Here is a 14,885-nt window from a genome sequence, read left to right as displayed (position 1 = left end):
CTAGAACTAAAATCCAGAATGAACCTTTCTGCCCCTTGAAATGGAATCTGAGCCTCAGTTGCTTGAATGTACTGAATGCATGAGAAACAGAATACAGCTGATGGGAAATTATGCTAATTGTTCAGAATACAGTTTCAACCAGACAACAAAATGTCTTACGTTCTAACACTCATCGACTCCACCAGAGTCAGAATGAACACATAAAATAAAAACAAGTCTGAAGAGGACTTTGCATGGTCAAACTTCAATATCCCAGATGTTTTAGACTTCAACTCCCACAATTCCTAACAGCTAGTACTGTGAGTTGAAGTCAAAAACACCTGGAGGGCCAAAATCTTCCCATGACTGCTCTAGACTCCTCAAACATGGGAAAGCATGAGCCAGTGATTGTATAAGAGGCCCTTTTTGCTGGTGTGACAGAAAATGGTCAGGTAGAGATAAACATAAAACATGTTTTATGCCACACATCATATCTTGTTTTTTTAAAACTGAAAAGGTCTCTTGAGACTGTGTGTCCTCTTGGAGAATGGGAGCACAGGTTTACTACAATTCAGGCTTGTTTGTCATTTAAGCCTAGGAACAGACTTTTTCAAAACCAGAAGTGCCTGGAAGTCATATCCATTTTTTTAAAAAAGGAATTGTCTCAAATTTCTTCAAAAATTTGGGGGATTTCTGAGTTTAGTGGGAGGGGAGAGGATAGGAGGGCCAAGAAAGCTACAAGGTAAGGGCTACAAGATCCTTGCCCTAATTTAGACAATACAATAATATTTGGCAAATAATCAATGACATGAAACAGTTTCTACTTAATGTTATACAGCACCGTACAATAAAAAGGCAAGTAATTATAAAACATAGAAATACATCGGATACTTTTTTGCTGACACTCTGCTGCAACTGATTTAGATCTGTGAGTTAATTCTGTAGATGAAAAGATTACTCAGAATTATTTATTCCGAGACTGAAAAAATAGCGTTATGACAGGAAGAATGATAGTTCAGTTAGTATTCTTCATGTTTGGACTGTAGATCAGTTTGAATTAGAGGTGGTCCAACTGACCACTTTAACCCTGGAATGCTGGCTGCTCTGGAGTTTCATTGAAACCTCAGATAATTCCCTGGTTCCTCCACCTTAATACGAGACAAAAAAAAAAAAAGGGTTAACTGTTTTTATCTCATGTTAGAGACTAGAAGTACCTAGACATTGTGAGGATGTCAAGGAGCAACCGCTAGTCTGATGTAGGTTAAAAGGTAAACAAGCCCTGAGAAGTGGAAACATATTTAACTCAGGTATAATGAATACTTAGCTTCTGAATACAAATCAAGATCATATTTCTTTAACGTAGCCATGGAGATTTGGGTCTCTTCCAGATGATGTTGTATTCCTGTGCCACCACCCTTATTGAACATTTTTTTTACTAAGGATAATGGAATCTAGAGGAAAACATAGAATCTACAGATGCAAAGAGACCAAAAGCTGCTTGCATTTTATTCATGACCACCTGCTCCATGGCAATTGCTTTGAAGAACTTCCTTTCTGTACAGGTTCAGGCCTTAGCTAATTGCAAGGAATGCTGAGAGATGCAGTCTCAAAGCATCTGGAGAGTCACAATCTCCCACTCTGCTTGTAGTGCGTGCAACAGCCTAGCCCCAAGTTGTCACCATTGACTCTTGTGTTTTTAAACTATCATTTTTTGGAATGTTTTCTTTGATTGCTGTTTGAACTGCAAAGTCTGGGCATAAAAATGTCCATAATAAATAAAAAAGTAACAAACACTTACGATCCAAGTGCTTCCATGAAAATAAATGTTTTTCTGATGTTGGTTGTCTGTTTCTTCCAGGGATTAACCCCCTCCTCTTGTTTGTGGCCCATCTTCTCCAGAGCTCTAGTTGAGATTTCTGACAAGGTATAATAATTATGACAGAATGATTCATGTATACAAGGAAAACACGTTCAGCTGTAGCAATTTGTACACAGAGATGCTAGTGCTAACCTATATTTTCAGCTTTTTATATGGAAAGTATTTGCCATTCCTTAATAAACACTGTATGCTAGCAATTTTTGTATTTAGTCTCCTACCAATGTAATTGGCTCTTTAAACTTTCACTTATATTACCAAGGACAGATAATGGTGATGTTGGCCTATATTCTTTTTATATATTCTGCCATGTGAACTCAGAAAGTAATGCATTCCCTTTGAGTTTTACGTAGAAAGGGATTTTGTTGTTCTTTGCAACATATTTCTATTCAGGGATCATATAAAGTTTTCCTCTTGAGTGAGAGACATTGGCTATTATTCAATTCAGTATACATTGGTAACCTAGACTTATGGACCTACGACCATTCTGTATTCAATAAGACAACATAGTTCTAGTGTAAAACTACATAAACGCTACCTCAGTCCACATTAAGACCAAGCAGCTGGATCAGAAAAAGGTTTGTTCAGCTATTGATCAGAGTGAGTCTATGACCATATGAAGCAGAATTCCTCTTCTTGGTCCTTGATTCAGCCTCACATGTTGGTGGGTGAGCAGTGGAAAGAACATCATGCTCCCTGAAAGCAAGTTGAATGGACCTCCTTCTCTTGATCAGATGCTTTGTGTTTCCTTTGTGTAGAAAAAAAGCTGGGCATATATAACCATAATAATACTAATAATACTCCTGACCTCATGATCATGGGGAAAAAAAACCAAAGTATGGCTCGTTGATGCTGCAATCCCAGATGACAGCAGAATTGACGAGAGGCAACTGGAAAAGCTTACATGATATGAGGATTTAAAGATCAAACTGAAGACTCTGGCACAATCCAGCAAAGGTGGTCCCAGTGGTGACTGGCACACTGGGTGCAATGCCTAAAGACCTTGGCCTGCACTTAAAAACAATAGGCACTGACAAAATTACCGTCAGCTGCAAAAGGTCACTCTACTTGGATCTGTACTAGACACTTAGGAAGCACTAGACACTTAGGAAGCATCTGATGGATGATTAAATACAAAAGCCAGCATAGTGATCGTGTTTGCTGTGTACTAATCTTGTTGTGTATCAAATAACAACAACAACAACTACTACTACTACTACTACTACTACAGATCACTGTAACAATCTTCAGCACAGACATTACAATAGATTTTGGATTTGACAAGTGTGCATCTTTGGAGCATAATAAAGGAAAATTAGCATCATGCGAAGGTGTAAAATATGCAAAATGGCATAGAAATAAAGTGTTTACCAGTGAATGAAGGTTACAAAAACTTGGAAATACTGCAAGCAGATAACATCAAGCATGCATAAGTCAAAGGCACAATTAGGAAGGAATATTTTAGAAGGGTCAGAAAAATCTTGAAATCAAAGTTCAATGGAGGAAATTCTATGAAGGCAATCAATACATGGACTGTGCCTGTAGTATGTTACACTATAGACATAATTAACTGGACACAAGCTGAATTGGACCCCTTGTGTAGAAAAACATGAACAATTACAACCATAAATTGAGCACTTCACCCAAGAAGTGACATAGACAGACTCTATATAGCAAGGTCTGAAGGAAGAAGAGGGCTATTCCAAGTCAAGCAATCAGTAGAGAAAGAGAAAAGCAGCCTGAAAGAAATTTAAAAAACAAACAAACCAAGAGCCAGCATTGAAAGAAGTCCATAAGGCTGAGATGCTGAAAGTCAAAGAATCAAAACAAGAGTACAGAGCTCAACAGTTTGCAACACAAAAAGAGCAGTGGCTTAGCAAGCCATTCCATGGATAGTATTTTAAGTACATTGAAGGGAAGGTCGACAGCAAGAAAGCATGGGAGTGGCTTAGAACTTTATTATCAGTAAATGTTGGATTTTATACCTATTTTATTTACCTATATACCTGGGATAAATAAAACTTCTCAGGTGGAAAGGAGTTGCAAGTGAAAAACTTCTAAGAAACCCTGGCCTAAATGACACAGAAAACTCAAAGAGAGAACATTTTATTTCCAGACATGGGCAAATGGGCCTGAGGATATTGGTTCTGTGGTTATGGTTGTCTTACTATATTAATAAAAAGCAGCAAAATCCACCATCACCACCATGACCATCATCTTGATCTTTTGGGATAAAAATTTAAAGAGACAAGATTGTCAACTGAATCAAGTGTTTACAGTTCTAATGGATAGTCTCAGAAATGTCAGGCATTTTTCACCAAAAGCATCCTCTGCATTTTTACTTAATTTTAAAGTTGTGTTTTCTAAAACCTTTCATAATAGATTTTTATAGACCCAAGCACTTCAAAAATGTTGGTGCATGAGTTATTACCCTTGACAAGATTACAATTGTAGCTATTTCCCAGGCAAAATGGCAAATAATAATAATAATAATAATAATAATAATAATAATAATAATAGCAAGTTTCCACAACAGGTAGTCTGGGAAGAACTGTTAGACATGACAACATTTCACATGCCTGAACTGTGAAAATTTAAATGTGATGATTCTAAGAGATTAGAGAAGGTATCAGCTACTTGCATTTCTCAAAAACAACTTTCTATGTGATGCCACCATAATATCTATTGATTGTCTGCTCATATAACTCATTGTGTTAGGGAAAGCTGTGTTGATTTCATAAAAGACGTTAACCTCGTGTTTATCCACACAGCAGAGGATTCATCACAATTAGCACAGTAAATCTGTTTTTAGAAATTATCACATAGAAAGTCCTGATTCTATTTTCTCTCACTGTCATTACAATGCATGTAATAACTAAGTAAGCTATTTCTATTAAAATGGCTTTCATGTTAAAGGAAAAAATGTAGGGATCTTAGGCGGTAACACAGACAGTCAGATGTAATTTATAGTTGCTTATGAGAATAGTAGGAAGTCATTGTGACTACATTCATCCCATTTAATAGCCTACTTTTAGAAAATAGAGTAAATAAATATAAAACCAGACAGATTCTATAGTCAGTGTTTATACAGAATTAATGCTCCAGGAAAAGAACTAGCAAACATATGTTTTTCAACTGAACAGGAATTAACTAAAAATATTGTCCATAAATACTTCCAAGGGAGGCACAGAATTCATATATGTGAAAATACAGTATGCAGTCTAATTGATTGAAATAGCCTAGGATATATCAAACCATACAGCAATTTGCAAAGACACATAAAATCACATTTCTGTCTGTGCAAATGGCTTTGCCATAAAACTAAAACACAATGGCAATGTGCAGGTACTGGAAATGATCTAAAATATAAGTCTTCATCAAAATGCTTGCAAGCAATTTGGGTTTCAGTTATTTTGCTTCAGCCATGTTTTAATAAAATGGCAAAAACATACTTTGAAATGAGAAAACATTAACTTACAGTGATACCTTGAATTCGCTCTGTGACTGAGTTCTTAACTCAAATCACTCTTATCTCAAAGCAAAAGTTCCCATTGAAATGCTATTAATCGATTCTGCCCTGGCCTCAAATTTTGTTATGTGTTTTAAAATAAGAAAGTGTACTTTATAAATAATACATAATGTGCAAAGGAACAATAAAAAAGAAAATGCATTGTTGAAGGCTTTCATAAAAAAAGAAAGATCAATAAAAAAGAAATATCAACTTTAAAATGGTAGAAGCACAAAATTGTGGCAAGGAAGCACAAAGCACAAAGTGAAAAGGCAGAAGGGTCATTTTCTTCATACTGTACTCATTCCAGCCTCCCCCTCTCTCTTGGTCTCTTTTCAAGAAGCCAAACATACTAGGAATAAAAACCATACAAAATCAACTAACCCAAAGTTCCTCAAAGTGAACAAGAGCAAAGCGGACAGCAATCTCTCAAAGTAGACAAAAGCCCAGAGGCATGAAGACACAGAGGCACAAGGCACAGAGGCTGCTCCCTTGAAGCCCTGTGGCACTAGGGCTCCTAATTCAAAATGCTGCTCACATGTCAAAGCAAAATCTGGGCTGAGCGACATCTCTTAACTCAAAATGCTCTTGCGTTGGAGTGCTCTTAATTCACGATTTCACTGTATAACATTCTAAATTAAACTTTTATTTTGCTTCCATATCCAAACTCAAATGGTTGTATAGCTCTAACAAAGAATCTAGTAGATTACTTCCAAGTAAGTATAAAATGTCTTGAAGTCTTTGTATAAATAAAAGATTTTCACCACCAAATTTCTCCAAGAAATCAAGAAATAAAGCATTGGGTGCATGCTTTTTGAAGAAAAAGACAAATGAAAGCTGGTTCAGATTGAAAAAGTGTGTTGTACTTCCAAGCAAGCATAGTAGTGAGAAAATTAAAAAAGTTATCAATCGCTTATAGCTAAGTCAATAATTTAATCCTATGCACCAGATATGATGCATATTTACTTATAATTCTCATTATGTTCAGTAGGGATTGCATACGATTGAAATGTTAAGGTCCTGAGTGGATTTTAAAAAACTGAAGAAATGAGATACTATGATCAGCACCATCATTTCAACATAAGTATGGAAAATGAACTGCTTAGAATGCATGGCATACAGGCTAGTTAAGCAGAAAATAAAATCCCAAATGAACGAATAAATAGACTGAGATACACATGGTAAGGAAGGATGTATCATTCCCAACAGCAACAATTGCTCAAACCTCCTTAAAATGCAGACCACTCAATGACTAGTCTGGGTGAAAGCATTAAGGTTGTCATCCAGTACACACTTAGGTACCAGATAGAATGATAAATGAAGGTTGCTTATGGTTTCCTGCGCTGGTATTTTCCTAACAAGTGTGAGGGCCAGAAAACACTTATTTGCTCTTTTGTGTATGGCAATTGGGCTTCCTGCATCATCAATTTGAAAAATGAGTGGAAAATTTAGACAGGCTGGAATCCAAATGACAGTTGTCATTCCTCAAAGCTTTGCTCTCAGAAGAAGTCAATTAATGTTGATCCTTCCATTCCCCAAAGGAGCTGAGAAACTACATATTTCCAGCCTCATGTGATTTTCACAATCTCTGTGTAAATTAGGCTAGGGGATAATGAGTTTCACAACTGTGAAAGCTTAATCTAGATTGCAGTCCAAAAACTAACATCTACCACCCACAACAATTCCTCAGTACAAGCTGCTTGTTCACACAAGAAGTTAAAAACACACTAGGGAATTTTTATTCTGTCACAACAAGTAGTGCAGTTAAGAAGTGGAAATGACAAAGACTCTTGAAAATGCCCCAATTGTGTTTAGGAACAAAAACAAAGCAATAGAAGAAGGATGCCTTGATATTGCCTCAAAGACCCATTCATGGTCCATTGATCTTTTTTTCAGGAGCAACTAGAACCTCTAAGCACATGGTTGAATTTGCCAGGGATCAAATTAAATTTCTTGGTGAAAAGGAACATTTTGAACAGTAAACAAGAGTAAAAAACCAGTGGGTAAAAGTTTGTTTCTTGTGACAGGTAGTTGAGGTTTTCAATTCTCATAGAAACTGTATTTGTCACCTTTAATGAACAGGGTGGCATGGTATTTACTGGTGCTCCAGCTTCAGGCTTCAAAGGTTAATTCAAGTGTAGTGAAAGAGAAATTGACTCAGCTGCTACAGAATGACAGCTTCAGTCTATAAGCTCCTTAAAGGCCAACATGTGAGTTTGCCTTTATCTGCTTGGGAGCTTGCAAGTTCCCCAATGAACTGCACAGTTACAAGTCTTGGTAAAAGATGCCCTTTTCTGTTTCTGTTTTACATGGACATGTAAGTTTTAGCAGACTTGACAAAATTCAAAAATGAAAAAAATTACTCCTTGCAGGTGTTCTGTTTTGTTTCACCATCGTTTTTGATCTAATAATTTGCTCTAAGATTCATTATTAAATGTAGTATTATATCAAAAAGTTGAATCAAGTATTAAAAAAGCAAACAAACTTTGGCTACTGTTGCCCTCGTTATCATTGGAAGCAGCAAATCAGTTCTGGGTTTTAGTTGAAACTGTAACAGAGCTCTTCGTAGTACTGAAGCTACTTTAAAAATAGGGTCCAAAATCTGGGCTAATTCTTTTAAAATTCAAACACTGTACATTTATTGCCTTACCAGCTCTACAGCTTCTGGCCACAACTGCTTTGAGCTTCGAGTTAATTGTTACATAATTTTTAGATCTTGAACTTGAATGCCAAGGGCATAATCCTACTCAGAGAGGATTATCCCATTCATCCTCATGGGACCACTTCAGAGGAACTACAGTATAACCTTTACCTTCATTCATCTCTCTATTCCTAGCCATAAGTATTATTCTGCTTGGGATTCTGTGTTGAAGCTAGGCCACTCAATTCCCATCAAGATGCTTCTGCACATTTTAAACATTCAGCATCTTATTGTCGAAGGCTTTCATGGCTGGAATCACTAGGCTCTTGTAGGTTTTTTTGGGCTATAGGGCCATGTTCTAGAGGCATTTCTCCTGACGTTTCGCCTGCATCTATGGCAAGCATCCTCGAGAAATGCCTCTAGAACATGGCCCTATAGCCCGAAAAAACCTACAAGAACCTATTCAGCATCTTGCTCTTTTTCAGGACTTTGCAAGCATATTTGCTCCTGCTTTTACTAGAACAGGAGAAAAAAGAGACTATCCCTGGACAGTCCCAAGGATAGGGATTAATGGGGTTTAATGTGTATATCTTTTTGCCTACCCATCCCTGAAATGAAGATACCAGACACAAATCTTTTGGGTTAATAATTGGGCAATGTTTATTAACTGCTACCTATTTAACTTTTCCTGATAACTAAACTAACAGTGTGTCGAATTTGGTGTGGCGAAGCTGAGGTAGCGTCCCTGCCCGGCCTACCCCTCAGCTTATAAGGGCGAAACATCTGGGTCCCCTGGTGACCTAAACCCGGGCAACCTCTAAGGGAGACATATGGAGAAGCCTCTCTCAAAGTTGTTGAAACCAGACTCTTCCAGTTTTTGGGCCTTTTGATTTCACTTCACCCCTCAAATGGATATCAAGGTGAGTGTATTAGGTAATGGCCCACACCATTATCTAAAATGGGGGTGCCTTGGATGTACACCAACTCTTTTGTGTTTCCCTAGCTATTTTTACTAGGCCTATTTAAACAGACCACACCATCCCAGCTAGCCCTTAAACAGTATAGGGGAAGGCGGAAAACCTTACCAGAACATAGGAAGGAAAAATTCCTACCCAGTCCCAATAGGCAACCACATAGTTATACTGTTAATGCGTGGGAGTGGCAGGTCAGTGTTTGGCAGCTGAATGACATGGGGGCTGGCTGCTCTTTGGCTAGCCACGCCCCTCTTCTAGATAGTTCCCTTGGAACCATCACACCTCTTCCTCAGGGGAGGAGGCACATTGCTCTCCCTCCCTAGCTTCGCCAGAGAGGGAAAGTCTCAAAACATGAACTTCTCAAAACTAACAAAGGTATGAGATATCATTTTCATTTTAATGTAGAAACTTGGAAAGTGGACTAAACTATGTTATCTAAAGGAGAACCTTAGTAGCAGTTAAATTCACTTGCAACCTTGAAAATGTCTTTAGTGCTAGGTTGCTACTATACAGCAAAGTTATGAATGAAGAAAACTTGGGCAACTTCTCAGTTCAATACCCCCAAAACCCCATACCTTCAGCTCTAGTCTCCAGGTTTTCCAGCCTGAGCTGGTTTGTGTTATAAGGATCTTTCCAATGTAGGGCCCCAGATGTTTTCATTCTGTTTTCATTCCTCAACCTTGCCTGTGAACTAATGGCATGGATACATTCTGGTGCCTTGAACATGACACAAATAGTCTTGATTGGTGAATAAAGATCATGCAACTTGTTGCGTCTTGTTCCATGCTGACAGCAAGCAAATCCTGACAAGTATGAAGGATGATCAATACTATCATCTTCGTGTAGAATTATGTGTTGGCTTGTTCATTTTATGATTTATGATGCCTCCTCTGCTCTAATCTGGAACCGCCTAAAGAAGATCTATTGAATGTAGAAAATGAAATTCACTGAATGAAAATTCACTGTGAAAAGTAAATGTGATTCAAAGTGTTACTTTAAATGTAATATTTTAAGTTCTTTAGTTGGCTTTTCTAGTAGAGGTTTTCTAGTTTCAATCAGTTGATACATATAACTGCATCTGGCATAATAATTTGTATCTGGCAGTACAAATATTTTACATTAGCAAATTAAATTGTATTATCAATATAATAAATAGCATTTCCCAGAAATTTCTGGCACTACCTCCTAATGATAAACTCAGCTTTAGTCTATATGCACTTCAGAATGAGACAATATAATGGCCCCTGGACTAAACCATCATTTTGAATCCTCTCTGAAGTGTACTGCTCCCTTCTGTACTACTTAAAAATTAGCACATAAAAGAGTAAAGGTCTACTCCATCACATCCCTTTCATGCTAATTTTCTACTTCCAAGAAGTTGAGGGGTTTTTTTTAAGGCACATGATCAGCCAAAAATGTAAAACCCTACCTGATGTGCTACAATCCATTCCACTCCTCTTTCTTTCCTCATTCTGGTTCATGTCGAGATAGTTTGGTGAATTATGCATCACTAAAAAAGGAGGAAATTCATCACCAAAAGGGGAAAATGACACAAGAGTGCATAAGATTTACACATACTATTTAATATGTATAGATGCACAGCTAGAAACAATTGGCATCATTTAAAAATAATTGCAGCATATTTTACTACAGGAGTTGACTGTGTCCAGGTGACTTGTGTGTCTGTCTAATAAATCTGCTATCCAATTGCTCTTGATGGGTAACTTTATAGACCCTGCTGCTCTGCCTTCTTATTGTTATCTATTTTTAAACTGGATTTGAATTGGACAAGTCTTCAGACAGAAGAGGCCTTCAAATAAAGGACAACCTTCCAACAGCCTTTCAAACAGAAGACTTTCCTCTAAAGGAGAATACATGGCTATTGTGTGTGCACACTACTAAGTGTATCTATGCTATATTTATTGCAATTTGGGGTCCCCTTAAATGCTCAGGGTTATGGATCCTATGATAAGTAGTTTGACAGATATTTAGTCCACTCTTCTGAAATGCTACATAGAAGTTAACAGAGTACAAATGTTAAGAGCACATAAATTCCAGGAATCCATGAGAAGGAGCCATGGTAACCAAATACTATAAGTGTGCAGTGTAAATATACACAGGGTCAATAGTTATCAGAGAGCTATCTGTATACCTGCTCAAACCTGATTTCCAGAAAAATCAGTGGAGACAACATTTCGACTTTTTGTTTTAATTGGAGGAAAGGGTTAGAAGTAGGAAGGAGAGCCAATCTCTATAATAACTAGGAATATGATGTTCCTAGAGACAGTGAGTGATCCAAGGGATCTTGGGTCCAGGTTGGCCCTGTGGGTTGTGTATTTTTTTAAAATAGGCATTAGATCCCAGGTACAGACAGAAGTGTTCCTGGGAAGCCACAGATTATTACTTAACACTTTTTTTGCATAGTAGACAGCAACCTTCCTAATCAGTGTTTTAATGGCAGGGATGTTAAAAGACTCCCTGCACCCCCATAAAAGGTAACTTCCAAACATCATTTTGGAAAATGTCCATATTTAGGAAAGTGCAATATTTTTGTATTTTTAGTTGAGTTTCTTTTTCCCCAAAGTATCAGCTATGCCAAGCATGGGCAAACTTTTATGCCTTGGGGCTGCATTGTGGGCCTGACCAAGAGGGCCAGGTTGGGAGAGAGGGTGTCTGGGTACATGCTGGGTGAGATGGACCAGAGAAGATGGGTTCAGGAGAGGGTGGGGCAGGGCCTAGGTCATCCTTGGGTTGTCCTGGCATAAGGATGGGACTGCTCACCCCATCCTTATGCCAGGAGGAAAACGAGGCATGTAGCTCCTGCTCCAATCCTCCTACCCAATCCTCAGGTTGTCTTCTCAGCATTATATTTGGAGGAGGGTGAGACAAGCAATGGTCGAGAGAGCTTCAGAGGGCTCTCAGCTGCTGAGTGCCTTACTTGGGCTGTCCTCTTGGCATAAGGATGGGGCCGTACGCACCATCCTTATGCTGGGAGGAGGGTGAGTCATGTGGTGGCTGAGAGCACTTCAGAGGGCTCTCAGCTGATGCATGCCTTTCTCCCTTGTTCTTTTTGCATAAGGATGTTTTGGGCCCCTGTGTCCTTATACTAAAAGGACAGGGAAAATGAGGTCTGTGGTAAGCACCCAGGGGGCCACATCCACTCCCCCAGGCCTTAGTTTACCCATGCCTGAGCTATACTAAAAACAATGCAACATGGAACTTTAAAACTGTCAATATAGTGGTATCCACTGGGGTTCCAGGATACCAAGTGGATATAAAAATACATGGATTCTCAAGTCCAAATATATTCAATAATGTAATAAAATGCTATCCCTTATACAAAACAGTAAAATTGAGTTTTGCCTATTGGAGTTTTTTTTAAATTCTAAACTATGGATGATGGAATCCCTGGATGCAAAACAGACTGTAATGTATAATGGCAATGGATTACTTTGTACTAAAATGACACTAATGAGTTACATTTTACAGTAGCATTTCTAAGCTAACTAAATGGGCACTTAGGACTTCTGTGTGGTGTTTGAACTGTGAGTAGGCTGAAGTGGAGATCTGGATGAAGGTTAAATAAGACATTTTTTAAAGACTAGAGATATAGGTCAAGATTTCTTCATTTGTTTTTCAGTAACAATGTACAAATCCACCTCTTCATAACCAGAAGGGAAAGAACCTGATCCTTTAATAGCCACATTGAAAAAATGTGCAAAAGTAAGATTATAGGGGAAATAATTAAGGGAAATGTGTATTATTTGTTATCAAACAATTTTATTTTCCACAAAACACATCATTCTTTGAGCAATATAGGAATTTAATAAATGACTGGAACCCTAATAATGACATACAAAGGTGTAAACCCCTGTTACTTCTGTATACTGTATATTCCCTGAGATCACTGCAGAAGGAGTATTCATTATGTTTTTCAAGTAATGTCACCCATGTGAACAAGTCTGCATTTTCAGTTGTCAGAACAAATGCAAGATGTGAATCAGGAGAATTGCTTGGTAGAACATTGCATACCACCAAGCCAATAGAGGCTTTTGTCCAATGTTTATCACCCAGAGACTGATCATGAAGCAAAGTACAATAAATACAATATAAGTAGGTAAATTGTTTATGTTATGACAAGCAGATACCTTCTTTCACCTCTGAAAAAGTGCTAAAGTAATTTGTACCAAACAGATTATTTAATTTGGGCAGAAGGCTTGAATGCTTAACTCTTAGTTTTGAATCACTTTGTTATTATCCATGATTGTGGTGCTGAATTTGGGTGGCTGACCTTCTTTCCTGAAAGTCTTTTTATCTCTAGTTGCTACATAGCTGACAGGTATAACATGACCCTCTTTATAGTGGAAACCTGACTAAGGGCCCTTCTTGACAGGCCCTATATCCCAGGATCTGATCTCAGGTTTTCTGCTTTAAACTGGATTGTATGAGTCCACACTGCCAGATAATCTGGGGTAAACAGAAGAATTCAGGGGTGTAAAAATGAAATATAAACAGTAATTGGGTCACTGCACACTGTTGATGTACTGTGGGTATATACACACAGTACATCAACACAACAAAATATGTAGAAAGTGCATGTCTGATATTCTAAGACGAGCGATTTTGGGATTTCCTATCATTAGCTCTTCTCAGTTGCATAATGCCAATGTCAAAGTTTAAAAGGCCCACCCCTCTTCCCTTTCTCCCCACTACGGTTTGTTTTTTAAATGAGATCAGAGCTAGACCAAGAGTGATTTTCTGAAATTTGCTTTGCACAGTTGGTGCAATTGCTGTTCATGAGTTACAATTGTTTCACATATTTGTCTTTATTTCAGAAATGGATAGGAAACCATGGAATCTAGTCTCAGATCACTGGCTAGCAGACAGACAGCACAACATAAACATACACAGCCAGCTATTTCCCCTGGGCAACATGCTTCGCCCTCTGAGCAGGGAACTCACATGGACACCATGTGAAAGCTAAGCTCCCCAAAGCCTGCTAGATTAAGCCACTGTAACAAATAGAAAAGACACGAGAGTAGCCAAGAAGCCACTGTGATCAGGTATGAACTAGCGGAGCTGTTAACAAAAGTGGATTGTACTAAACCCTAATTAGGTTCACCTATGATATATTTTTCTCTTTAAGAATCTTACAAAGTGATATGAGCTATGCAGTTGAATGTGATAGCAGGACATTTGGAAGATTATTAGTTACCATTCCCTTTCCCTTTCCAATGCCATTTTTACTAATGTAGGGAGTGATGATTTATACTCTTTGGAAGCATTAAGCCACTCATGGTGAAGTCATCAGTTAATTTTAAGAGCAATGAAGTGGTCTCATATTTCTATTGGTATGCTGTTGCCCCCTGGCAAGACAGGTCTTGCAAATGATTGAAATCCATAGAAAAAAGTCTATGAGTCAACATTTTAGTGAAAAAGACACTGTGAGAAAGGATATGGCTATAGTGTCATCTAGAGCTCTGACAAAAGTTAAACAGTGAACCCTTGGTTTCCTATGGGGTTGTTCTCAGGACCCACTGTGGATATCAATATTGCTAGATGCTCAAGTCCTGTTATATAAAATGACATCATGACATTGTGTCCTTTATATAAAATGGAAAAATCAAGATATGCTTTTTGGACTTAAAAAAAATCAAGCTGTGGATGGTTGAATCAATGGATTCAGAATCTGTGGATACAAAGGACCAACTGTAAACCCATGCAGGTATTCAAACTAAGTATTGTAAGAATATTATCGTTAGGGAGAACCTGTGTGCTTTCTATTGAATGTCAGCTTGAAATGTATAAATGTATAGCGGAGCATACATATAGTTTTATATGCATAATGAAGGGCACTGTCATTTCATAGATGCTTATTATGTGGAAAGAGCACTACACATTTAGAAA

General features: G+C 37.9%; 1 protein-coding gene across 2 annotated transcripts in view; it reads right to left on the bottom strand.

The window, feature by feature from the left end:
- The window catches only part of CAMK1G (calcium/calmodulin dependent protein kinase IG), a 58,633-nt gene that overhangs the window by 37,302 nt on the left and 6,446 nt on the right, over nucleotides 1–14,885 (bottom strand). Inside the window, exons 2-3 of one of the 2 annotated variants that reach the window (XM_060772842.2) lie at nucleotides 10,408–10,488; nucleotides 1,778–1,895 (exon numbers count right to left, since the gene is read on the bottom strand). In XM_060772842.2, the coding sequence (XP_060628825.2) occupies nucleotides 1,778–1,895; nucleotides 10,408–10,486 (197 nt within the window). In that variant the 5' untranslated portion in view covers nucleotides 10,487–10,488. The remainder of the gene's footprint in view (nucleotides 1–1,777; nucleotides 1,896–10,407; nucleotides 10,489–14,885) is intronic. The other variant, XM_060772843.2, reaches the window with a different exon arrangement.

The sequence above is a fragment of the Anolis sagrei genome, chromosome 4 (genome assembly GCF_037176765.1).
Source record: "Anolis sagrei isolate rAnoSag1 chromosome 4, rAnoSag1.mat, whole genome shotgun sequence".
Taxonomy (NCBI): domain Eukaryota; kingdom Metazoa; phylum Chordata; class Lepidosauria; order Squamata; family Dactyloidae; genus Anolis; species Anolis sagrei.
Note: the sequence above shows the minus strand (reverse complement) of the source record. Positions and strands in the feature narration are given on the sequence as shown.